This window comes from Nelumbo nucifera, chromosome 2 (assembly GCF_055504915.1).
Source record: "Nelumbo nucifera cultivar China Antique chromosome 2, China Antique-T2T, whole genome shotgun sequence".
NCBI classification, from domain to species: domain Eukaryota; kingdom Viridiplantae; phylum Streptophyta; class Magnoliopsida; order Proteales; family Nelumbonaceae; genus Nelumbo; species Nelumbo nucifera.
Window position 1 is genome coordinate 82,433,024 of NC_142650.1, and position 27,739 is coordinate 82,460,762.

Below are 27,739 nucleotides of genomic sequence, written 5' to 3' on the forward strand. Positions count from 1 at the left end.
TGCTAGTCAAGGAACCACATGAAAAATGAGTGCCCGAAGTTCATCATGATGAAAAGGCCACACCTACTTATACTGTTGAGGCTGAAGTTCCCGTTGACATGGAGGTTCAACCTGAGAGTGGAGCAGAGGGATCCAGGGTGGTATTGCCGATTGAAGGGTTGACATACAAGGAAGAGCTTGTGCTGGTTCTTGAAGAGCTCACGGAGTATTGTAACAAGAACGATATTGCCCTCTAGGGATACGAAACCATAGACCTGGTCCATATCTAGCGGCAACGTAGAAATGATAATTACTATGTGTCAGGCTCGATGGCAAAATTTGCTGCAGTCGTCATCCGGAGTGGTTGGTTACCCTCTACTGACCTTCCTTCGGTAGTCATGGGGCCCACCCTGAACACTGTTGTGATGGTGATGGACCACATCATGAAGTGGCCCTACGACAAACTCTTGTGGCCAGAATTTTCTCGATGGTTGAAGATCAAATAGAACATATTGAAGAATGGGTTATTCTATTGGCCCATGCATTTTGAAAGGCTGGTCTTAGAGGATCGCAGTCTATTTTCGGTCGTTTGTTGAAGGATGTGTGTCTCCACAAAAAAATAGTCAAGGCCAGTCTTTCAAAAGCTACTGAGAAGCTGGAAGCCCTCATGGAGTGTGGTTGCCAGCAGAAGATAGTGGCCGAATATGGAGCGGAGATGAAATATTTGATGGACTTCGAAGAGCGTGAGCAAGCTCTAGAAAACATAATTAATATGAGGAAAGATTGGGCTGCTGTGTGAATACCCGTAGTCACTTGCTTTTGTAAATCATTTTATATGAGAAGGAAAGATATAATTTTTGTCCTATGCTGGTTTCCTAGTGCTTTGGTTATTTTGTGTTCAAGCCTTTATCGTAGCACTAGTGGGTTACCGGCCTCGGTGTATTGTGTTCAGGTTTTAGTGCATATCGACCCCAACCGTAGGGGAATGTTTTCTCATTACTCTAGATTTTGAGTGTCATCAGTTATTAGAAAGTCCTTGCAACAACTTTTGATAAAACTTTCACATGTCGAGACATTATGAGTTTAGGATGAGACTTCATTTCATATTAATTGTAAGAAAGAATCTTTGAGTCGAAGTTGTTTCCTGTGTAATATTGGGTCACATTCCCCTAAAAAGTTCTAAGACTAAGAATCGTCTCAACTTATACTGGTTTCAGTACTATACGATAATGAAATTTAAGGTTGGGTGCCCTGTAAACTTTATTGCAAATGAATACCTCCGTAAGTATACTGGACTTTAATCGTAATCAAGTATTAATGTAAGTACAACAGACTTTTGGTTGTAGTTGATTATCATTGTATGTATAGTGTGTATTTAACCACAAACCATTAGAGATAATGAGAACCGAGTGTTGTTCCTATTCCAAAACATCATCAAGAGCGAAAGGGTTATCTGAAGTGGGACGTGGTTTCTTACCAATCGGGGCGAATGTCATCACGCCTTGAGAAAACTGGTCTATGTGCGAGTGATACGGTTGGGACTTTAGTTAGAGTGGAGATATTTAACATAAGGTATGTTCTAATCGCAATCACACTTGTAAAAGCAATTATAGGATAATCATGAGCCTCAGACCTTTTCCGCCCTTGCGATAAGTTATGGTCGTCACACGAGAAGACTACTTGAGCTCTCTTGTTGAAGTGAAACATCATTAATCAGGGCAAGTGCTGCTTTTGGCACAATATTATTGCCTACACATGGAGTGGGTTAATTTATTCCCCTTAGACCATTGCATTTATAAATTAGATGAAGTACCTGCACTTATATGTTAGCCAAAAGATCATACTTGATATCACCAAAGAATCCCTTGGGATGCTAGGGGATGTGTGAGCGCGCTTGGGGTGGCTAGGGGATGAGAGTGCGCACCTGGGGTTTCCAGGGAATAAGAGTTCACATCTGGGGTTGCCAGGGCCTTCCTGGGGTTGTTAGGGAATAAGAGTGCGCGCTTGGGGTTGTCAGGGCCTTCCTGGGGTTGTTAGGGATTATGTGAGTGTGCTTGGGGTTGCCAGGTCTTCTTGGGGTTACCAGGGAATTTGTGAGCGTGCCTAGGGTTGCTAGGGCCTTCCTGAGGTTGCTAGGGAATATGAGCGCGCATGGGGTTGCCAGGGAATATGAGCACTCCTAGGGATGCCAGGGCCTTCCTAGAGTTTCTATGGAATATGAATGAAAGTCTAGGGTGGGCATGGGATATGAATGCGCTTCAGGGGTTGCCAGGGAACATGAGTGTGCGCCTGCGGTCGCTAGGGAATAAGTGAGCATATAATTACATATATGTATGAGAGACATATCCAAGATTTAGCACACACATAGTATATAACATGTATTGGCAAAGAATCATATCCTTATTGCATTTCTTTAATACATGGGTACCTCAAAACTTTATTGCAAGATTTAAAGCTCCTTGAGAAAAGATATCCTATCGCAAAATATTAATTGTTAACATATGCCTCAAGAATTCATCACACTTTATTTACAATCTAAGTACACTAGTTATAATCACATAAGAACTTGTAGGATTTCTAAGAATGAGTAATATATTTGATGCATTCATTTTTAAAAGAAATACATGTAACAATCACATCATATCTTATACAACTTATTCAAAATAAGGCTTCAACTATTTGCCATTCACCATCTCTCATCCTCCTCCCTAGTGTCTGTGGTTTTAGCGCGTAATAGCCAGATGGGTGAGCTTCCTTGATCATGTATGGTCCATCCCAAGTAGGAGCAAATATCCCAACAGATTTGCCTTGCCTAACATGGAGTGATGTCTTAAGGAATTTGTCTCCTGTTCTAAATTTTCCGGGCTTCACTAGTCTGTTAAAGTTTGCGGCTAAGGCTTGTTTGTACTTGATTTGTTTTTGTAACAACTTTTCCCTTTCCTTGTCAATACCTTCTAGTGTTTCATCGAGGAGCTGATCCATGTCTTCTGTTTTGAATCTCTTTCCCATCTCGAAGGCTAAATGAGCGGAGACCGTCTGTATCTCTGCATGTAGCACTGCTTCTTGGTCGTATACCAGGGAATAGGGCATTGCCTGCGTACTTTTCTATTTGTGGTGAGATAAGGCTAGAGGGTTTCTGACCAGTCCTTCTGATTGTTAGCCAATGTCTTGCACAACATTCTTAGTAAAGTCTTGTTAGTGGCTTTTGCTTGCCCGTTCCCTTGCGGGTAATACGTTGTGGACATTCCTAACCTCACTTCTGCCCTAAAAGGTCTCAGACTTCCTAATTTTTGATGGATAAGCCATTGTCTATCCAAATCCTCATTGGGACTCTGAATCGATGAACTACATGTTGGTTGAGGAAGTTCGCTATATTTTCTTCACAGATTCTTCGTAAAGGTACAACCTCCACCAACTTAGTGAAATAATTTGTGTCCACTATTATGAAACAATACCCCCTGTAGGATGGGTGGATCTTGCCTATGTGGTCTACTCCCTAGGTGTGGAAAGGCCAGGGCATGATGACGGGGTGGAGGTTTTTGGCGGGTTTGTGTATCCTCTCGACTTGCACCTAGCACTTATGACATTTGTGCACGTGCTTCTAGGTATCTTCTACCATGGTGGGTTAGTAGAAACCTAGGTGTAGGATGTGATTGTACAAGGCTACTTGCCCTTGATGTGGGGTGGGTTTAGAGCTGTGGGCCATTTCTAGTGCTTCTTCTACTTCCTCACTAGTTAGACATTGCAGAGGCTTTCCACTATGAGACTTTTTGTACAACATTCCTTCCTAAAGATAGAACCTCTTGGCCCTTGATAAAAGTCTCCTCCTCATTGTCGGGTCATCTGGCAACGTGTTGTCTTTTAGGTAATTAATATACATGCTCCTCTAGTTTGCCTCTCCCACTGCGAAGCATTCTCTTCCATCTACTTCTGGTATGCACTTCTCATAGTCGTTCTACACCCTAGCCGTGTTTGTCTTCATCATTGGCCAGTAGTACCCTAATCTCTATAGGCTTTTGTATAGTGTGTTGTTTATGTCCCCGTAGTACGCTCTATGGGTCTTGCTTAGGACTATCTTCGCCTCCTTCGACCCCAAGCACCTCGTTCTGACCCCATCTGCTAGTTGATAGTACAGTACCCCATTCACTAATTAGAATTTCAGAATCACCTTGCTGTCCTGTGTTGCACCCTTGGGTTACTTAGCTTTTGTATTATGTTATGTCTGCAATCATCTACCATGATTTCATCCTCTTTTTCTACCTAGTGCCCCAATTTGTCGATTGATGGCTCACAAGGTGTTTGAATGGTGATGTCGATCAGAACTTTGATGGGTTGGATTTTTTATCCCAGGGTGGTTAGCACATTGGCAAATCTATTTTTTGCTCTGTTATGATGTTCGAAGGTTACTTCCAGATCACGGGTTAGTCTTTGTATTAAGGTTCTATATGGCAAGTATAAGTAGGAAGTGGTCAGGCTAGGTGGGGATGGTCTCCTTGAAGGACAAAGGAAGATCGGGTGTGAAGAATCAACTGGGAGGCTAGGGTAAGGGGAGTTATGAGACGGTTGAGTAGGGAATCCAATGATTGGGTTAATCAATGGTTGAATGAATAGTCTTTATTATGGGGAGGATCTCTACTTATAAGAAGGGATCCTGAGGTCCTAGAAGGAAGGAGCCAAAAGTGCATTGTTCTATTAGGAAAGAGAATATTAGATTCGTTGTCGGTCATTAAGGAACATTGCTAAGGTTTTGCCACATGTGTTTAAGAGATATCTCAAGGGTTGATTTTCCTTTCACTTGAGGATTATCATTATCCACGTGTGCTATCGCCTTTCGCACCTTATTTAACCAACTTGGCGCTAGTGACGTCATTGCATAGCAGGTGGCCTTTTATTAAACATACGTGATGCCTTATCACGCGTTCAACTTAAAATTACACGTATGGTTAGTACTTATGTCTGGTTCTCAACGAACTATAGCTTTGTAACAATTTGGGGTTTATTGCGAGACCGCTCTCCTTTGGAGTTCATCGCATGACTATGTGTGTTTGAGATTTATCACAGAGTCGCGCGCATCGAAGGTTCATCGCAGAACCAAATGTGTATAAAATTCATCGTTGGTTTAACTAGAACCTATTTTAAACTCGTGTCAAGTGTAAGTCCATTGCGATCATGCGATGAGCCGTGTGTTTATCGCAAATGTACGTTACACTACAAGTTCATCACAGGTGGTTCATTAGCTAAAGATTGATTGCATACATCTATATGGTATCGATTCAGTGTCTTCTGGATTCTGAAGGACTGAGCGAGCACTATGTACCTACATTAGCCCCCTGCTTATCGGTAAGTGGAATCTTATCAATAAGCATTTTGCCTTCACATTTGCCTTGAGGTTCTGTGATGGGTTGGTAAGTATTTGTGCATTGGGTCTAGAGATCTACTCCATTTTGCGATTTCATGTGGTTGAAGGAAAGTTCATTTGGGCTTTTGTCAACTGCCCTGCTTGTTGACAGGTTGGGAATTAGTTACTTAAGCAATCATGTGTCTTTGTGTGTTAGTGGCTTTGGGCAAGAGTTAGGTGTTTGTTCTTTGATTGGTTTTCATCCCTTCTGTGGTCTAGCCCCCTATCTTTTGATGATTTGCGTTCTATCAGTGGGCAACTTTGTATTGGATTTGCAAGCTTTAGCCCCCCTAACCATTGGCAGGAAGGAAATTAGCAAAAGACATTCGTGTTGTTGCTTCAGTGTGGGCATTCAGCCCCCTTGTATGTCAAAGTAATGTCTTTTGCAGCTACACGGTATCGGTTAATGGTGTAAGGTTCAATGACTTATCATATTCAATGACTGATGGAAGTCGAGGAAGATCTTAAGTAACGAGGACGTGGTAGGGATCATTAGGTTTTCTTAACCGTCATATCATAATAAATGTGGTCTATTCGCTCGTGCAATAGGGATGTGATATTCGATATTTAAAGTGGCGGTTGATGACATGATGCTTTGTTTAAATTAATGTGCCATTTTGTCCTGCCTTTTAGAGGGTAGATGAGTAAGTTTCACTTACTTTTTCGTTACGCTTCGACTGAAGGGCTGTACTCATGCCTGTTCATCTTCCCCAGTGCCGTTTGTCATTCCCAACATGTGAGACCCGCTTATAAAGAGACAACAAGCCTGATTGGCTCTTTACTTCGCCTTCTTGCTATCGTCTCTCTTTTCTCTTTCTGTGTACTCTTTTGTCTTCCTTGAAGCCCTCTTTGTGCTCTTGTTCTTGTTTCACATCCTAGTTGTTTTCTGCCAGTCATGGCTCCTCGTCAAAAGAACAATGACTATCCTTTCGTCAACTTTGTCAGGGAAGTGGATATAGTAGAGTTACTATTGGAGAGGGAAACAATTGTGGTGGACATCGTGGGACGGGGTTTTTGGCCCTCGGTGCTAGTGTTTAGGGGTAAAGATGGTGTGTTCAACATCATCAATAGCATGGATTTGATGTGATTGTGTGGCCAGCCGGACCGGTCGGTGTTGTACAAGTGTCAAGAGCCAAGGACCGATGGCTCCAAATCGCCCAACAACTATAGTGCCTGGGCAGAGTTTGTACTTGAAAACCCTATGTATTATTGGATGTTGTAGGATGCTGGTGTTCTCCGGTTTGTGGATTGTTACACAAATCTCTCTTATAGAAGGGGTGAAATATGTAAAGCCCCTCTTGGAACATTGGTGTTGTCATACCCACACGTTCATGGGCACATTCAAGGAGTTTACATTACTGTTGAGGATGTGGTTGCGTTATTGGCATTACCCATCGAGGGCTCTGTATTTGCTCAACATCTCCAACACATTGAGTCCATTCCTTTTGATTTAAGAGGGATGTGCGATGAACTCATCGATGAGATTGCCTCGTACAAAGCCTTAGTGGACCAGTCTTCTGCCTGGAGAGAGATGTCGTTGGAGCAGTGGTTAGAATATTGGTTCGAGTCCCACGATAAAGGGAATGTGATGGTACGCAGGGCGGATAGCCAATGCCACCTCGCCGCTTTCATTTCGTATATTGGTTCTCGATTTCTTTTCCCAGGACTTCCTGACTATTGGTTGCACCTGGTTTTGCTCCCCCTTGTCATCCTAGCTGCTAGTGGCCATCAACTACCCTTGGCCTTTATGTTCCTAGGTTATTTATGTGAACAGATGGATGACATCGTCCAACAATTTACGGACCCGAGTTGCAAGAGGCATATCAATTATGTATGCGCACCCTTCCTATGGATGTTTCTGTGTGAGCGCTTTGGCCTCAGCGTCACACCTTGACCTCTTTCTCCGATGCGCATATCTGTTGCCACTATGTAGGGGGACGAATATGAGGGGAGGGTAGTTGAAGTTTGCAGGGGAAAACACTAGCTTCAAGCTGACATGCACAAGCAGTTCAAGATGAGTGAAATTGACTCGAAGCCGGTTTCGCTCGATGGGTTCGTATGGAGGCCGTATGCCCAGGTTGTGCCCCACTTAATGCCACTCTATGTCAGTGTTGCAGTTCCCAAAGACAGTGGCCAACCGTGTGATGTGGGGGTCGAGAGTTTTGTTGCAAGCATAGCACGATTGATAACGTGGCTCTGTGTCATTGCGTATCTTAATCGCACAAGTGAGGCTCAGCTTGCCTGTTACCGTCCAGACTGGGTACACCGTCAATTTGGCTACTATTAGTACATAGTGCTTGCTTAGTCCCTCAAAGCACAATAAATACTGGATTGATGCCATACAAACGCTTGCAATTAGCCCATAGCCGACCTTTCCCTATGATAAACCTACGGCGCATCGCAAGCATGCAATGAACCTACAGTGCATCGTGATGCATTGCAGGTTTGCAATGAATCCATTACTAGCTCAAGCCCACAACAAATACAAGCTGAACCCACAAAGGGGTTCAAGCGTACCCGACCTCGTGATAAACCTTGGGCCGTTATGGAGCCGTGGTTCACTAAAACTGGGACCAAATATTGGTTGCATGTGAAACTTTAAGTTACACGCATGACCATATGCCACGTCAGTTAAGTGAGATGCAAAAGGCGGAAGTACACATGAGTTATGAGGATCTTTGAGAGAAAGGAAAGTCAACCTTCAAGAGATCCCATAAGAACATGTGGCGAAACCCTAGCAATGCTCCTTAATGACCGACAACGAATCCAATGTTCTATTTCCTAATAGAAGACAAACACTTTTAGCTCACTCCTTTAAGGATCTCGTGGTCTTCCTTATAAATAGAGATCCTTTCCATAGCGAAATTCATTTATCCAGTCATTGATTAGCCCTATCATTGGATTCCCTTCTCACCTATCTCTTCACCCTCTTCGCCTTAACCTTCTGTTTGATTCCTTGTCCCCGGTCTTCCTTTGTCTTTCAAGGAGACCATCACCCCGACCCTAACCACCATCTTACTCACATTAGAATCTCTGGTTCCATCCTTGATCACAGAGGATGGCCGCACGAGGGATCAACCTTACACCAATCGTTGAGGAGTGTGACAACGTCCTTGAGGATACTAATCCAAGAGTGGAAAATCAATTTGAAATGAAGGCAACCAATCAAGTTGACATCGGGATACTCTCGAACAAGGTATACAAATTTGAGGCCTACTTCGAGGCTCTGTTCGAAAAATTTAAATGAACACAAGAAGAGAAAAGGAACGCCCTCCAGATCCTCCTCCAACAAATAGCCCCAGCCGAACAATCTCCCCACACTCTAGCCGCCGCCCCCATGAGCATCCCCATCGACCATCTTGCTTCCAACCTCAAGCCCGCTGCACTAGAGAAACCCATTAGATCTAATCTCACACCCGTGCAAACAGGACAAAACTTTGTAGGGAAATCAATGATTCTTCCCCAACTAGATCCAACATTAGAAACCCCATTAAGTCGAGATGAGTTGAGAGAGTACATGCAGGAGCTAGTGGTAGAGAGCCGTAACTGAGTGTAGGATTTTGCCATCTTACAGAAGCCATACTTTGATCGAATCCTGTACAAGCCTTTCCCCTCCGGTTATACCCCTACGTAACACTGGCCACAGTATAACGGGTAGAAGGGAAGCCCACAAGAGCTCATGAGTAAGTTCGAAGATGCCTTGGGATCCTTCGCTCTTGTTGGGGATCTCAAGGTCTGTGAATTCTCGAAATCCCTGACTAGCACGACCTATACCTGGTTCGTCAGCCTCATAGTAGGAAGTATCGACTCGTGGGCCGAACTGGCAAAGAGATTCTTGTCAAAATTGTTCACTTTGGAAAGGAAGATGACAATGGCTGACTTAAGAAACATAGAGTAGAGCTTGGGAGAGGACCTCCTGGTGTATGTCATGAGGTTTCAAAAATTGATCCATTCCATCTTCGATGAACACACCACGGAGAAGAGCTTCGTCAAGCAGTGCATATAGGGAATGTAGCCTCCCTACAAGATAGACATTGAGAACATAGAAATAGAAACGTTCAGCCAGCTGTGGAGGTGCACGGAGAGGTCAACCTGCACATTTAAGAACACCCTAAACCAGCCTACAGCATATGGGAGAAACGAAGCTAATGTAGTCGACCGAAAGCCCTAGAACAATGGAGGGCCCAGGCAGGGGCCCTATTATCGCAGCATTGCCCAAGGAAAAAGGAATGACCTGCTGATCCCTCCTCCCTTCCCCTGCACAAAGGAGGAGGTAATTATGATAATCAATAAACTGGTTGAAGAAAGAGTGATCAATTTTCCACCGCCACCAGCAGGAGTAGACCGGGAAAAGAACAGACGTGACGGAAGATGGTGCAATTATCACCAATCGCCAAATCATGACTTGATGGATTGCTTCTCTCTAAGAAGGCTATTTGTGCAGAAGGTAAAACTAGATGAGTTCGTAAAGAAAGATCCAGTGTAGGTAGAAACTGATCCCCTCCCGGCTCATACCCAAAGGGGGAGCATCAATGTAGTGAGGGTTCCAAGTCAATACCAGCCCGACATGCTGATTGAAAAACTTGAACAATGCCCGAAGCTCAAACACTTTTTCACTAAACTAGGGGCAAGCACCTCGACAAGAAAACTGGCCATCAAAGCAGTGCTAGAGGTCTTTAGGAGACCATTAGAACCTTACCAGCCTGATCGAACCAATGTGGAGTTCACACTAGAGGACATGTTAGCATCCCCCACCATAATCGACCCCTACATTCGAGATGAGACGATATATGGTCGATCCTGAAAGCTCTGTCAACTTGATCTCTATCCATACATTGAAGCTGATGAAAATACAATGGGAGACAGTCAAAGGGTTACCTATGGAGGTAACTGACTTCAATGGGAACACGTCCGTCACAGAAGGATCTATTGAACTACAAGTAGTGATTGGGTCATTCTCCATCTCACAAGAGTTCCAAGTCATCTCTGGGAAGGCTGCTTACAACGTCCTCCTAGGACGATCCCTAATACACGGCCTAGCCTTGGTCCCATCAACATATGATCAATGCATAAAGGCCAAGCACAAGGGACGTGTGATAAGAATCCCAGCCACCAAGGTCCCTTTTTTGATAGAACAGAGGCTCATCTACAAGATGTGATCTACTACACAGAGCTCACAAATGAAGGGGAGACAAGAATAGCCAAGGTGGAAGGAACCCTGCGCAAGATGAATCTCAGACAACAACGGAAAAAAAGAAAAAGAGGACCAGGTGCGTATGAGTGACTAGCGATGACAGGAAAAGATACTATACCATTGTCATAGACTGTGAAGATGATGAACCACCAGCAGCCAAGAAGGCCATTCTCGAGGTATGAGTTTGTGCGGTTTCCAGTTAAGTTTTTATTTGTTTTACATTATTTTAGAGCATGATAGGTGGTTTATTGCAAGTACTGTCACCAAGTTGTCCCCAGAATCATATGCATGTATTCTTCCTTTACCAAGCTATCCTCTGATAATATGAGTAATATAATAGTAAGTATGCTCTAAGAAGATTCTAAGTAATGCTTCAACAAGAACTATTAAACTGAGCCATTTTTACAAAAGGGCATTGCTATAATTTCATCGCCAAATGATGCATCGCAATCTGAGGCATGAATCGCAAACACCAAAGGTACAACAATAAGATACACTAGTTTCATGGTAAAAAATATGAACACAATTACTGTTGAACGATGCTTACAATAACAGGAACTAAGAGGAGAAACCTTAGAGTATTGCGGTGAACTCTAAGCACCTCCCAAGTGCATGACATATTCCATCGACATGGTGGAAGAACCCTTAGAAGAAATAAACCTGGCAATAGAAGAAACGGAGTTCCAAGAGGTAACTGACTTCAATGGGAACACATCCGTCACAGAAGGATCTATTGAACTACAGGTAGTGGTTGGGCCGTTCTCCATCTCACAAGAGTTCCAAGTCATCTCTGGGAAGGCTGCTTACAACATCCTCCTAGGACGATCCATAATACACGGCCTAGCCTTGGTCCCATCAACATATGATTAATGCATAAAGGCCAAGCACAAGGGACGTGTGATAAGAATCCCGGCCACCAAGGTCCCTTTTTTGATAGAACAGAGGCTCATCTACAAGATGCGATCTACTACACAGAACTCACAGATGAAGGGGAGACAAGAATAGCCAAGGTGGAAGGGTTACAGTTACCAAACCCTGCGCAAGATGAATCTCAGACAACAACGGAAAAAAAGAAAAAGAGGACCATGTGCGTATGAGTGACTAGCGATGACAGGAAAAGATACTATACCATTGTCACAGACTATGAAGATGATGAACCACCAGCAGCCAAGAAGGCCATTCTCGAGGTATGAGTTTGTGCGGTTTCCAGTTAAGTTTTTATTTGTTTTACATTATTTTAGAGCATAATAGGTGGTTTATTGCAAGTACTATCACCAAGTTGTCCCCAGAATCATATGCATGTATTCTTCCTTTACCAAGCTATCCTCTGATAATATGAGTAATATAATAGTAAGTATGCTCTAAGAAGATTCTAAGTAATGCTTCAACAAGAACTATTAAACTGAGCCATTTTTACAAAAGGGCATTGCTATAATTTCATCGCCAAATGATGCATCGCAATCTGAGCATGAATCGCAAACACCAAAGGTACGACAATAAGATACACTAGTTTCATGATAAAAAATATGAACACAATTACTGTTGAACGACGCTTACAATAATAGGAACTAAGAGGGGAAACCTTAGAGTATTGCGGTGAAGTCTAAGCACCTCCCAAGTGCATGACAGATTCCATCGACATGGTGGAAGAACCCTTAGAAGAAATAAACCTGGCAACAGAAGAAACGGAGAAAAGGCCACTATACATATTGCCAGGCTAGGACCCAAAGATAGAGAAAAGTTGATCGCACTATTGAAAGGTAACCCGAGCACACTTTCATAGAATTCTAATACATCTTCACTTGGTCATATGACTAGATGCTAGGCCTAGACCTGGCCCTTGTCAGACATTCGCTATGCATAGACCCCAACTTCAGGCCTGTAAAGCAACAACAGAGGATCTTTAAATTGGAAATAACCTTGAAGATTAAAGAGGAAGTTGAGAGACTCTTGAAGGTAGTGTTCATCAAACTCATAATGCACCCTTAGTGGCTAGCCAATATAGTGCCAGTAAAGAAGAAGAATGGGCAACTCAGGTTGGTACTTTTAGCTTAGCTTCCTAATCCTAGCATAGCATTGAAAACTAATCCTATCCCAACCTTATCGCAGGTGTTGCATTGATTTTAGGGACTTCAATAAAGCCTGTCCCAAGGATGAGTTTCCCCTACCAAACATGGAGGTTTTGATAGACTTAACAACAGGGAATCAACTCTTCTCCTTCTTAGATTCTTATAATGGCTATAACCAAATCTTCATGGACCTTGCAGATGCACCTCATACAACCTTTAGGACACCAATTGGAAACTTCTACTACAAGATGATGCCTTTTGGCTTGAAGAACACTGGGGAAACATATCAAAGGGCAATGGTGAGTGTATTCCACGACATGATGCACAAGGAAATCGAGTGTTATGTAGACAATATAGTGGTTAAAGAAAAAATATGGGAAGACCATACTAGTTTGTTGGGAAAAGTGTTTAACCAGTGCAGAACTTTCAATTTGAAGTTAAATCCGTTGAAGTGCGCATTCGGAGTACAATTTGGAAAGTTTTGGGGATATAGTGTGGACCGGACATGTATCCACTTGGATGAAAACAATGTAAAAGCAGTCTTAGATCTCCTACCTTCGGTTAGTGAATCCCAATCAAAAACCTTCCTAGGAAAAGTCTCATACCTTAGGACGTTCATCCTTGTTCTTGCGCATGCGGCGATGCCGATAATGAAGCTAGTAAAGAAGTTTGTAGAATTCAAATGGACAGAGGAGTACCAGAAAACTTTTGAGTAGTTGAAAAGTGCCCTATCCACGGCTCCAACCATGTCCCCACCCAAAAGTGACCAGGAATTAAAGATATACATCGCATCAGGTTCGGAGGCAATAGGATGTTTGTTAGCACAAGAAGATGATGGAGGAGTTGAGTGTCCAATATACTATGCTAGTAGAACCCTCAAACCAGCTGAGAGGAATTATTCCCACATGGAACAGAAGTGCCTCGCACTAGTGTTTGCTACACAGAAGTTCAGACACTACATCTTGGGTCAAAAGGTGAGACTCAAAGCACGGAGTGACCCAATATGGTTCTTTATGGATAGACCTCCCCTTTCTAGTAGACTCGTTAAGTGGATGATGCAGCTGAGTGAATATACCCAGCCTAAGGCCATTAAGTGTCAAGCATCGACAGACCATTTGGCCTTTTTTCCCTCAAATAATGCATTTCCCATTTTGGAAGAAATCCCTGGAGACATACCCATGATCACAGTAGCTGAAGGAAAGGAATGGGTTTTAACTTTCGATGGGAGTAGCACCAGTACCTGAGCCGGCACTGGAGTCACCTTGACTTCGTCCAATGGTCATACCTCTGCTTAATCGTTCAAACTCCAATTCCCCTGTTCCCATTACAAATCCGAATATGAAGCCTTAGTTTTGGGTTTGATCAAGGCAATAGAGTTTGGAGCCAAGAAGAATAGAGTGATTGGAAACTCTAAACTAGTAATTAGCCAGCTTGATGGAAGCACGATAGTAAAGAGTTGACAATCCTGCCATATAAAACCATGATCTAGAGACTGATTTGCGACTTGGAAGTAGATTTTGAACACCACAACAGAGCCAAAAGCCGGTTTGCCGATGCACTAGCTACCTTAAGGTAAAAAATACAATCCATCAAAGACCCAATCAAGACCACTATCTAGATACTCAACAAACCATCAACTACTACATTGAAGGACTGGGTGGAAAGGGAAGATAAAATCACAATCAATGATTGGAGGCATGACATCATTGAAAAACTAAGCAGCTCAACAGTAGGGACGTAGGATAGCAGGATGGTTTTGAGGTTCCAACTAGTGAATGGGATATTGTACCATCGATTGGTGGATGGGGTTAGAACGAGATGCTTAGGGCCGAGAGAAGCGGAGAGAGTCCTGAATGAAACACACAAAACCCATTGTAGAGACACCAGCAACACTCTATACAGAAAACTACAAAGGTTGGGATAGTACTGGCCTGTGATGAAGTCAAACACCACCAGAATACAACACGATATCGAAAGGTGTATACTGGAGGTGGATGGGAGAGAATGCCTGGTCATAGGAGAGGAAGATTGGAGGAGCATGTACATAAGATACTTAGAAGACAACATATTGCTGATAGACTCGGTAATGAGAAGGAAGCTCTTAAGCAAAGAGTATTATATAGGAAATCCCATGTCGGAAAACCTTTGCATTGCTTGGTTGACAAAGAGATTGATGAAGTGCTAGAACCAACCCATAGTTCTGATCCTGCTCCACACCAAGGACAATTGGCCCTGTACAGTGACACTTTGCACCTAGGTTTCTACTAGCCCACCATGACGGAAGATACTCAAAAACACGTACGTAGATGTCATAAGTGCCAAATACATGCTGAAAGGATACACAAACTTGCCAACAATCTTCATCCTATAATCACACCTTGGCCATTCATACCTAGGGAGTAGATCTCATAGGCAAAATCCACCCCCTTCTAGAGGATATTGTTTCATCATAGTGGCCATAGACTAATTCACCAAGTCGGCAGAGGCTTTACCCTTGCGAAGGATTTGTGTAGAAAACATAGCAAACTTCATCAGGCAACATATAGTTCATCGGTTTGGAGTCCCAATGAGGATTTTGACAAACAATGGCCTCTCCATCAAGAATCAGGAAGTCTGGGACCTTCTAGGGCAATATGGTGCAAGATTGGGAATGTCTATGATGTATTTACCCATAAGGAAATGGCCAAGCAAAATCCACCAATAAGACCCTACTGAGAATGTTGAGAAAAATGGTGGTTGACAATCAAAAGGATTGGTCAGAGAAGCTATCAGAAACCCTCTGGGCTTATCGCATCATGATTAGGAAAAGTACACAAGCGACGCCTTATTTACTAGTGTACGACCAAGATGCAGTGTTACCAGCAGAGATACGGGTTGTGTCCACTCGTGTAGCCTTTGTAATGGGAAAAAGGTTCAAGCCAGAAGACATAGATCAACTCCTCGTAGAAACACTGGAGGGTATTGATGAAAGTAGGGACAAGGCACTACAAAAGCAAACCAAATACAAACAAGCCTTAGGCACAATCTTTAATAGATTATTGAAACCCAAGAAGTTTAGAGAAGGAGACTAGGTGCTCAAGACATCACTCCATGTTAGGCAGGGCAAGTCAGTAGGAAAATTTGCTCCAACGTGGGAAGGTTTGCATGTGATCAAAGAGGCTCACTCATCTGGCTACTATGTGTTATAGACCACAGATACAAGAGAACAAGACGAAACAATAAATGGCTATTGGTTGAAACCTTACTTTCAGTAGTATTGTACGAGACGTAATGCTGTTGTCTCATGTATTTGCTTTAAAGATATTATACAAGTATTCTTTGTTTTTTGTTGAGCATTCTCATGAGATGGTATTTTGCTTACAAATAAATACGATGAGTTCCTGATGCATATGTTAACTGTCCTAACCATGAGATAAAGTCTTCATTTTTCTCAATTACAGCGATAAAGCCCTAATGTATCCATACACATAATCAACTAATAACTATTTGTTGCTATAGTGCTTTGATCAATATAACTTGTGTACTGACCATTGGTGATGTCTCTCATATGCTCTTGTCTCCTGGCAACCCTAGGATTGCACTTAAATTCCCTAACAACCCCAGGAAGGCCCTGTTTCAATAGGTGCGCTCTCACATACCTTGGTCCGCCTAGGATGCCGCATGCTCCACGTGAAGGCCCTCTTCCGGCAAGTGCACTCTCACATACCCTAGTGCTCCCAGGATGCCACATGCTCCAGGCGAAGGCCTTGTTTTGGCAGGTGTGCTCTCACATACCTGGTCTGCCCAATATGCCACATGCTCCATGCGAAGGCCCTATTCCGGTAGGTGCGCTCTCACATACCTTGGTCTGCCCAGGATGCCGCATGCTCCATGTGAAGGCCCTATTCCGGAAGGTGCGTTCTTACATACCCTAGTCTGCCTAGGATACTGCATGCTCCATGCGAAGGCCCTGGCAACCCCAGGCATGCCCTTACATTCCCTAGCAACCCTAGGCACACTTATATCACCTGGTAACCCCAGGCTTGCACTTAAATTCCCCGACAACCCTGGGAAGGCCCTAGCAACCCCAAGCGCGCTCATATCACTTGGCAGCCCCAGGCATGCACCCAGACTCCATGGAAATCCCAGGCGTATTCACATCCCCAAGCAACCCCTAGGGAGCTTTATCAATATCAAGTATGGTTCCTATTTATTTCTTATGGTAATACTTTATCCAACTTATAAACGCAATGGTCTAAGGGGGAGCAAACTCCACCCTTCCCATGAACCAATGGCAACACTTTACTAAAGGGCTTCACCCCTCATTCAAACTTCCCTTTCTATGGCATGATAATTATCTACTTATTTACACAACATTTCTTGGGATAACTTCTTCACACTTAATAGTATCTCGGATGTTGGAATAACACTTTGTTTTCTTCTATAGCAACATGCGATAAAGTTTACTATGCCTGTCTTAATATTTGATTATGGTAAAGTCTACCGGGGGATCCATCCTAAAACACCTGATTACAATTATTTCCTAAAAATAGCTGTGAAGTGCCTTCCAATGATAGTGGAACACTTGCAACTTCTTTCTTCTCAACGACGTTTAACACTTATGCTAAGCCTCCAAACTAAGGGGCACTCACACCCTTGGCAATCCTAGGGACGCTTCAGTGATATCAGGTATCTTCTCTGCCTAATACAGATACTCAGTTTAACTTATAAATGCAACAATTTGAGACATAGATGATAACATTTGCTATGAACAACGCTCGATCAAATACTTCCCTCAAGTGAAGACAAAAACTCATCACAAAATGCAACAAAGGACTGCCTTGAGCCCTAACCATATCGCTCAAGACTTATCTTCTCTGTGCTTGATGACATTTGTTTCATTCTCCAAGAAGTCATATTCCCCTGTTAAAAGGTTCAATTTCACCTTTCTATGGTGTTGTTATATCATACCAAGATAACCTTATCGCACCTAGTGATGTTTCAAAAAACAGAAAAATAAGCAAATTTCCTTCTTCTGTCTAAGCATTTTGAGATACAGAGGCATTCGCTCGCGATACGGGTTAACAAAACAGTATATTACTTAGGTTTAGGTTTTAGTTGACACTATTTTCGATAAAATTTGCGATTTTGAACACTCACACCATGTTACTTAACGATCGTGCTGGGCCTGTGACTCAAAAGTTCACCCAAAATGTTCGATAAGCATCTACAACGTGATAATGTTTCCAATTCATTTCAGGAGGGCACGACCTAATGTTAACATACATGTAGCACATTCTGGGAATTGGGCCCTTTCTCTATCAGTCTACAATTAAGTTTTGAATTGTACTTAGCATAAGCACCGTATCTCATGAAATCAGAAACTCCTCCCACAATCGACATCCTTTTTTTTATTAAGACTCCAGTGGACATTGATTATCTTTTAATGACCGGCAATACAAACATTATGTTCAAACCCTACTCATGCATAGACAAAGTAGTTGGGATGCGTTGAGGTTACTAATTACAGCAAGGAATGCGTAACAGCAATAAAGCCACTCAGGTGCAAAACAATCAAAATATCAAGAGGTAACAACGAAATACAAGGGTAATAATTATATTTAGTTCAAAAAATATCTTTACAAAGAATACAAAAATTCACACATTGGTCCACTCCTTCCTCATAGCGACGATGGTCTCCAAGGCCTAGCTATATCCTTCGATGCTCTTCAGATCTTCCAACTCAACCTCATATTCAGTTAGGATCTTCTTCTGCCTCGCAGATTCAGCCATAAGAGCCTTGAGCTTCCCCGTAACCTTTGCGATACTAGTCTCGGCTACTCTTCGAAGAAGGCATGCGCCCTTCATCGAATGAAACAAGAGGGATTGCGATACCCTGAGACCAGTCTTCCAAAACACATGGGCTAACATCACAACCCGCTCCTCGATCTGAAACATGTCGAATCCCATGACAACAAAGGATCTGCAGGCCTCCAGCCAGCAAACGAAGTCTGACCATGAAGGGTCCTCCACAGATCGGTTCATTATGCGGTCTATGGTCGTAATGGTGTTCAGTGCAGGCCCTACGACCATCGGATGTTGGCTTGCAGCTGGCAACCATCCAGCCCGTACGATCGTCAAAGCAAACTTCACCACCAAACTGGAAACTGAGTACTTGTCGCCCTTGCGATGACCTTGAACTTCCATGCGCAATCCAAGGGAGGAATATCGTGTTTATCGCAATACTCCTTGAGTTCCCATCGTATCTGAGTCAACTCCTCAGATGGGAAGACAATCCCAGGTTTCACATCCCCATCCCTAGGCTGATCTTCTAAGTCCTCGGGGGCCCCAACTCCCGCAACGGGAATTTCTGGCTCAGTAGGAGCCCTGACCCCTACATCTACAGGGCCTCGACCTTGACAAGTGAAGGAGTGGAGACCTCTTCACGGCAAATCACTGGGTCTACATCTATGGCCACCTGGCCCTCCTCCCGCATCACAGCATCAGGAGCAGCAATGCCATCTCCAGTGTCCTCAACAGCTCTAAAACCATGACTGGGGGGCTACAATGATCTTAGATCCTCCACTAGTTGCCTGATAATAGGCATGATTGGCACACCAGAAAGATCTATAGGAAATGAAGCCTGTGATGATGTGAAAAAAAAGCAATCAGTATGATGAAACTGAACACGACACAAGCAGCACAACAATAAAAAAGAACAAACTTTTGCGTACCTCCTTGTCCACAATAGGGGGACTCCTGAAGCCTCTGCACCAGGCTAAGCCTCCTTTGTGTCCACACACTTTAAAATAAAAAAGACTGAATGCTAATTAGTTATAATCACAACATGCAATCGCGTCAACTGAAAAACAAACGCATCGACAAGACAATTTTACTTACCAAGTCCGCCCTTTTTGCAGGGGCTGCTGGGATCTCCGTGCTCGGCGGAATATCAACAGTCCCAACAGACTTCAAGAAAAACACAACCAACTGAACACGGCTTAGTCACATACTATAAAATCAATATGTAATGGTAGCAAAATAAAGAGGACTAAAAGAATAAGTTGTGTACCAAATCTTCTACTTCCGGCACCCTCTTTCGAGGTTGGGGATCCATTTTCTTCACATGTCTGCTTGAAAAATGGACACAGGTAACCTTCTAAGGTGGGAGAGTGATTGCCGACTACGCTGCTCCCACGTTTGAGTGATCTCCCTCGCTGGGTATCGGAGCAGAGGGTTGTTGCCTAGCCTTAGAATGACACTCCCGGGCCTGCGATGAAGCCACATCCAAGGTTGTAGTCCACGGTACAACTGGCAGCTGAATCGAGCTCGGGAGCGTTCGACGAGGCACTCTTGCTAACCTCAGCCTTTTCACTAGAAGGCGGCTACTCTCTACCTCCTATATTGGATGCTTGCCATTGCGCTTCATCGTCCTTCTCTGCAGTACGGGTGATGGAGCAGTAATGGGACTGTCTCCCTAGTTGGCAGCATGGACTTCAGGGGGAGCCATGACATGACAGAGGCGGGTGTCAACACTCAATAACTCTAGGAGGCCTCCAAAAAGCGTACAAAGGTAAGAAAACTGAAGGGAAGTACAACTTTGTGCCCTCGCAAACCCAGTGATAGGAAACCATGTACACCTAGGGAATGCTAAATCGTGATGCCAGGACCAGAAGACGTCTTCCCTAGTAGACCTCAAGAACTGAGCACCCATGTCATCGTAACCAAATTGATGAAGCACGCGGTCTGGTCGGTAAACGGTTAGTTGGGCCTCCCCTGCACGATCAAGATATGCGATGATTCTTGGCCAAGTTATTAACTGCACTGCGCTCGCGGCAGGGCTCTTTACATCGACGACGCACTGCTAATCGCCGCCCTTCGAAATTGGCATGCCAACGCAGAAAGGCTTAGCGTGGCACACTGTTTGTGTGTACAGCCTCCACACAAAACCATCGAGTGAAGCTAACCTGACATCGATCTCGCTCATCTTGAAATGCTTTTGCCTACCAGCTTGGAGCTAGCGCGTCCCTCTACACACCTCGAACACCTTTTCCTCAAACTTGTTCCCCTCCATAGTGGAAACTTCAATGCACATTAAGGATAGAGGACAGGGTGTGACACTGAGATCGAAGTGTTCACACAAGAACATCCATAAGAATGGCGAACATATATATCTGATGCACCTCTTGCAGGAGGGGTTCATCATTTGCCGAATAGTATTGTCCATCTGCTCATACAAATAGCCCAAGAACATCAAAGCCAGAGGAAGTTGGTGGCCATTGACAGCAAGAACAACAAGGGGGACCAAGGTTGCGAGCAAGCCATAGTCTGAAAGTCCCGATAAAAGAAATCGGTAGTCTACATACAAAACATAGGCAGCGAGATGACATTGAGTATCCGCACATGGACCATCACGTCCCTCCTACCATGGTACTTGAACCAGTACTCGAGCTAGTGTTCCAATGGCATCTTTCCCCAGGCAGTGGACCAGCCCACTATAACCTTGTACGCCGTAATCTCCCCAAGAAGTTCATCATAGAGCCCCATTAGATCTGCCGGAATAGACTTAACATGATGCAGATGTTTAGAAGACAGGGCACCTCCAACTGGTAATGCCAACAGAGTGGCCACATCCTCGATGGTGATTGTGAATTCCCCAAACAGACCCACAAAGGTGTGGGTGCGACATTACTAGTGCTCTAGAAGGTGCCTAACATACTTGACCCCCTCCCTACCAGAAACCTGAGAAGCCTGGAATCCTATAACATGCGGCAATACATGGGGTTCTCGAGGATATGCTGTGTCCAAGCCGTATAGTTGTTAGTTGATTTCGAGCTATTAGTCTGAGTCTCCTGACACTTGTACGCCACGGACCGGTCGATGTGGTCACACAGGCACATTAACTCCATGCTGGCAATAACATCGAAGGTCCCTCACCTGCCCCTAGACACTGGCATTGGGGGCCAAAAACCACTTCCCTCATTGGCAATCGCAGTCAATTCCCTCTCAGATAGCAGCTCCGCCATATCTACTTCCTTGACAAAATCGGGAAAAGGACACTCAATCCTCTTCTCTGCCTTCTTCTAGTAGGGAGCCATGGACGAAAAATGGGATTTGAAACAGGGACAAAGTTACTGAGAAAGTAAAGGGATATAGAGAGCAAAACAAGCAACCAAGAACAATCAGACAAAGTAGATCAATTGTGGTCCATCGTTCTTTTAAACGCATTTTCCATGTGTGGGGAATGGCAACCGACATCGGATAAGACAAACAGGCATGAGTACGAGACACTAGCCGACGCTTAACAAAAAAGCAAACTAAAGAAATTTACATATGCCTTTTGGAAGGCAGGATGAAACAACACATTAATTACGGAATGACAGTTAAGAGAATGCTAATGATACCCACCACGTCACCGTCAACTAATGTCTTCTTCGACTTCCACCAATCACCGAATATGATTGGCCATTGAACCTACACCATCAAACGACACTGTGCATCCACAAAAGGCATCACCCTAATACACAGGGGGGCTCACCGCCCACACTAGAAGAATTACGATAATGTCTTTTGCTAATTTCCTTTCTGTCAATGGTCAAGGGCTGAAACTCGCAAACCCAGTGAAGATTTGCCCATTGACTTAAAGGAAATCATCGAAAGACAGGTGGGATAATTTACAGAAGAGATAAAAGGAAATTGAGGAACAAACACCTAACTCTTACTAGAGGCTAATAACGTGCAAAAACATTCAACTACTTGAATAATCGACTCCCAACCTACTAACAGGTACAGGTAGGGGGGATGACAATGCCCAAATCAACCCCCCTCCAGTCATACAACACCGCAAAATAGAACGGATTACTAGATCCAAAGCACAGGTATTCAGTGACTCATCATAGAACTTCAAAGCAAATCCGAATACAGAGTGCTTATCAATAAGATTCCACTTACCGATAAGCAGGGGGCTAATATAGGTACATAGTGCTTGCTTAGTCCCTCAGAGCACAATAAACACTAGATTGATACCATATGAACGCTTGCAATAAGCCCATAGCTGACCTTTTCCTATGATAAACCTATGGTGCAATGCAAGCCTGCAATGAACCTATGGTGCATCGAAGGTTTGCAATGAATCCATCAACAATGCAAGCCCAAAGCAAATACAAGTTGAACCCGTAAAGGGTTTCACACATACCCAACCTCACGATAAACCATGGGCCGTTATGGAGCCGTGGTTCCCTAAAATTGGGACCGGATATTGGTTCCACGTGAAACTTCAAGTTACACGCTTGACCAAGTGCCATGTCAGTTAAGTGAGATGCGAAAGGCGGTAGTACACGTGAGTTATGAGGATATTTAGGAGAAAGGAAAGTCAACCTTCGAGAGATCCCATAAGAACACGTGGCAAAACCCTAGCATTGCTCCTTAATGACCGACAACAAATCTAATATTTTGTTTCCTAATAGAAGACAAACACCTTTGGCTCCTTCCTTTAAGGATCTTGGGGTCTTCCCTATAAATAGAGATCCTTTCCATAACGAAATTCATTCATCCAGTCATTGATTAACCCTATCATTGGATTCCCTACTCAACCGTCTCTTCACCCTCTTCGCGTTAACCTTCTGTTTGATTCCTCGTCCCCAGTCTTCCTCTATCTTTCGAGGAAATAATCACCCCTAGCCTAACCACCACCACACCTACGATGACATGGGTGCGTGATTCTTATGGCCATTGGGAGGGGATGTTTTCTGGGTCCGACGCCATGAACTTGCTTTTCCTAGGTGTTTGAGATTCCTTGTCGCGGGGTATTCGAGGGTTTAGGGCTGCAAGTCCTTCCACTTTGCCTACCTTTTTGTATTGTTTGGGGGTTTTCAGATGTTGATGAGATCAAACCCCCTACGACACATCTTAGCTCCTCCTAAAGGTCATGCTGCCAACCAAGGTGAGGGACTAGTTGCTCCTACAATGCACTCCCTGAAGAAAGTGAGCAGAAAGCGTAAGGGGATGCACCCGATCTTAGAGGAGGGAGAGAGTAGCCATCCTCCTGTGGTGAATAGGGGTATAAACAGATTAAATTTGAATCAGATAAGGTAATATCCAAATTCGAATTCGATTAGAAAATCCGATATCTGAATTCGACTCGATATCCGATGGATATTGAAAAGTAATATCCAAATTTGAGTTCGATTAAATATTCAAATATTCAATTTGATTCGAATTCTATTAATTAATTATTTTTGATAATTAATAAATATATAAAATAAATATTTTGTTGATATAAAGTATATAAATATATAAATTAATTATTATATATAAATTATGTAAAATATTTTATATATTATATAAGAATTAAATAATCAGTGAAATTTGGATATTTATCAAATCGAATTAGGTCATATCGGAATTCGAATCCTATTAACTATTCGGTAAGAATAGGATATTCAAATTTGAATGATTAGATATTCGAATTATTTGAATTCAATTCGATTTTGTCGAATATCGAATTCGAAATCGAATTTTCGAACACCGTTGACACCCCTAGTGGCGAAGAGGCCGAGGTCTGCGAGAGTGCCTCACCCAGCTCAGCCATCAGTTGTACTTAGCCTACTAGTTCAGACGTGGAATGCCGGACTAAGGCTTGGCAAGAGCCCCTGCTCTGGCACCTATGGAGAAAGATTGCTCTATCGTAGAATCAGCGCAGTAACCGGTTGTTGTCCCTCCCCGTAAGGTTACTTGTGTTCATTTTTTAAGTGGATGCGTGAAGAAGATGGCTCCCCGACCTCAAAAGAGGGGGTCAGAAGAAGAAGACTCGGTAGGGAACTTATTTCTCTGCTCCTATTGTTTCATTATTGCTACGATTAATTTTCTTGCTTGTAACCGACTCCTGTTCGTTTTTTGTTTTGAAGTTTGTGGAGACCGATGATGTCCTGCCGGGTACAGATGTCCCAGAAGCCCCCCCAAGGGTGTGAGTGGGGAGGTATGTGTATATTTGCTTTTCATTTATTTGCGATTGCCTTATCATACTAACTTTCGTAATTTATCTCATTGCAGATTCCTTGTGAGGTGGACACATCTACTGTTCCTCCCAATCAGGGCCAGGAGGCTGCTGAAAATGCTGGCATTGGTGGTATCGCTCCAACGACCATGGCACAGGAAGAAGAAGATCTTATGGGAGCATCTGAACTTCCCGTATCTAGGTCACATCGGAGTGATGTTGAAGTGTGAGAGGCCACTACCATCGTGGTGTGAGCTGAGGCACTGGGTGAAATGCTAGTGCCAGAGGCTCATTGCGAGGAGGCCTCCGCTCCTGCTGCTGCTATTGAGGCCGAAGCTTCCGCTGAGCCAGAGGTCCAACCTAAAGATGAAGCCACAGGATCGGGGGTGGTGTTGCCGGTTGAGGTGTTGTCGTATGATGAGGAGCTTGATTTGGTTCGGGAAAAGCTCATGGAGTATTGTGACAAGAACGACATTGACTCCTTAGTCTACGAAGCCATAAACCCCATGCATATCCCGGGGTTCATAGGAATGACAGGTATTCTATGTCAAGCTCGGTGGCAAATTTTGCTTTAGTAGTCATCCGTAGTAGTTGGTTACTGCCTGCTGCCCTTCCCCCGGTGGTTGTAGGGCTGACCCTGAATACTATTGTGACCATGATGGATGACATCATGAATTGACCCTGCAATGAACCCTCATTGCCATATTTTGCTCGGTGGTTGAAGACCTGCAAGTGTTTTTCAATCATGGGCTTCCATATGAAGTAGATTGAGGAACGTGTCATCTTGTTAGCTAATTCATTCTAGATGGCTGGTTTCAAGGGATCACAGTCTGTGTTTGGTTAGTCGCTAAAGGATGTGCGCCTCCATCTAAGAATAGTCAAGTCTAGACACTCGAAAGCTACTAAGAAGCTGGAAGCCCTTATGGAGGAATGTGGTTGCCAGTGGAAGATAGTGGCTGAATATGAAGCGGAGATAAAAGATCTAATGGATTTTGAAACACGGGGACAAGGTTTAGAACATATGATTAATATGAGGTGTAGGTAGAGTGTTAAGGCTATGGAGGTTGGTCAGTCTTTGAAGGTCTAGAGAAGGCGACGGGAAAGAGAAAGGACATGGGGAAGAGAGAGGAAGAGAGGAGAGAAGGGAGAGAGCCTCTTGTGAGAAATCCTAGGTCAAAGGTATATTGTGTGTTGTTTCTAGGGAAGAATTTCTCTCCCATTTTATAGAGATAAAGCCAAGGCTATATAAGGAGAAGGACATAAATGGAGACCTTTCCTGTTAGGAAATGAGATCTTTCCTTTATGTTTAACTATTAAGAGAGCAATTATTTGGGTTTCGCTACGTGCCTAGTGGGATCATTTGAAGATAGGGTTTTCTTTCCCTTAAGGATTCTCTATATACGCTAATTCTTTTGTGTTCCTTTTATAGTGACGTAGTGTGGGTGATGTCGTCATTTTGTGGGTGCACTTTTATTAAACCCACACGCGTAATTTTTGAAGGCGTACGTGTTATCGGCATTTATTCCTGATCTACTATAATTCCACGATTTTGTAATGGTCTGAGGTTCATCGCAACTCCATGTACATCCAAAGTTCATCGCAAATTCGTGCACGTCTTATAGATCATCGCAGATTCATAACGTCTAAGCTTTATTACAGGTTTATGTATGTCTAAGGTTTATCGTGGATTTGCACTAGTCGAAGTTCATCGTGACCTGTTTTGAGTATGAGTTCATTGTAGATTTGCGGTGAGTTGTGAACTCATTGCAAACATGCGATAAGTTATGGATTCATCGCAGGCATTCATGTAGTGTTGGTTTGACACCCTTTATAATCTGATGGTCTTAGTGATCACTATGTACCTACATTAGCCCCCCTGCTTATCAGTAAGTGGGAAACTGATAAGCATTTTTTCATCGTGTTTGCTTCGGGGTTTCGCAATGGGGCGATGAGGAACAAAATTGTAGATGTTGTGGCATCCTAATCTTTTTGCATTAGGTTTGGTGATCATTCCTGTTCTTGGTGAGATGCTCTACAAACTTTGCTTATGGAAAATTTTAGTTTGGTATGTTTGATAGCCTCCTTGCTTATTGACAAGTTCATACTTGTTAATAAGCACTGTGGTATTCAACTTAGTAATGTTTTTGGATGGGAATTGAGAATTTTCATTATGTAGTTCAGCCCCCTGTCTTTTGACAGGGTGTCGTGTTGACTCATACTTGTTTTCAAGGTCATCGGAGTTTTGTTTTTGAAGATGTAAGTGACAGTAAAATCATAGGAGCATTTTTTATGGTATAGCTCAATACTTTTTGTACTTTAGCCCCCTGTTTCCTTGTAGAAATCATTGTATCTAGAATAAAGTGAAATGAATTAGTTGGCTACTTTAATGTTCAACCCCCCTATATCTTGATAGAATGTCTTCTATCAAGAAACACTAAAGTGAGGTTTGCTGAGTGTGTGACCTTTGCCGTTCCTCCTGTGTGAGTGAGAGGGTGTTGCATGGATGTTTTACGGGTAGAGTACACAACCCCCTTTTGCTTTAATAAAGGGCATTGCAAGTATCACATCGGCTGTTTAAAATATGGGATGATGGAAAGCTCCCCATTTATTGTGCAAGATTTTGGAACATGCTAACATTGATGTGATTTGAGTAACATATTGTTGTTCTTGTGATAATGTCGTAGGTTGTGTATTGATATGGGGTGTGTTATCGCATTTGTGAAAGTCAAATGATATCACAACTGATGTTTAATTGATATTGTATTTGAGAGAAAATAGACATCATCGCATATGAGAGGTAAATATCACCGCAAAAAGGAAAATTGAATCTCATTATACTTTGGAAAGCTAAGTGTTGACATATCTCATCATATTTCAATGCATCCCCACTATAGTTAGTATTTTTAGGGCATCCCCATGTAATTTTGTCCATGCTCAAATAAGATTTTAACATCATTTTAGGACTTAGGTGTCATCAGTCATGAAAAGGCAACAACATCCTATAAAACTTAATCGCAAATAAAAGGATTTCAAATTTTAATGGAATTCTATGATTTTGTGAGTTATAGTGTTCACGTTTATAGTTATCCTATGTTCACTTGGAATTGAAAGTATCAAAGCTTTGT

General features: G+C 43.2%; 2 protein-coding genes and 1 long non-coding RNA gene across 3 annotated transcripts; 1 reads left to right on the forward strand and 2 right to left on the reverse strand.

The window, feature by feature from the left end:
- Nucleotides 1-2,637: 2,637 nt before the first annotated feature.
- Nucleotides 2,638-3,069, reverse strand: LOC104589250 (uncharacterized). Its single transcript, XM_010247502.2, has one exon. It carries the CDS (start codon nt 3,067-3,069, stop codon nt 2,638-2,640), a length of 432 nt encoding a protein of 143 aa, XP_010245804.2.
- Nucleotides 3,070-15,369: 12,300 nt separating this feature from the next.
- Nucleotides 15,370-15,711, forward strand: LOC148802378 (uncharacterized). Its single transcript, XM_088897885.1, has one exon. It carries the CDS (start codon nt 15,370-15,372, stop codon nt 15,709-15,711), a length of 342 nt encoding a protein of 113 aa, XP_088754011.1.
- Nucleotides 15,712-18,127: 2,416 nt separating this feature from the next.
- Nucleotides 18,128-21,859, reverse strand: LOC148802379 (uncharacterized). The gene is made up of 4 exons (XR_016082920.1): nt 19,692-21,859; nt 19,520-19,588; nt 19,354-19,421; nt 18,128-19,262 (listed from the first exon to the last, which is right to left on the reverse strand). It is a non-coding gene; the product is annotated as an uncharacterized LOC148802379 (long non-coding RNA).
- Between the last annotated feature and the right edge of the window lie 5,880 nt (nt 21,860-27,739).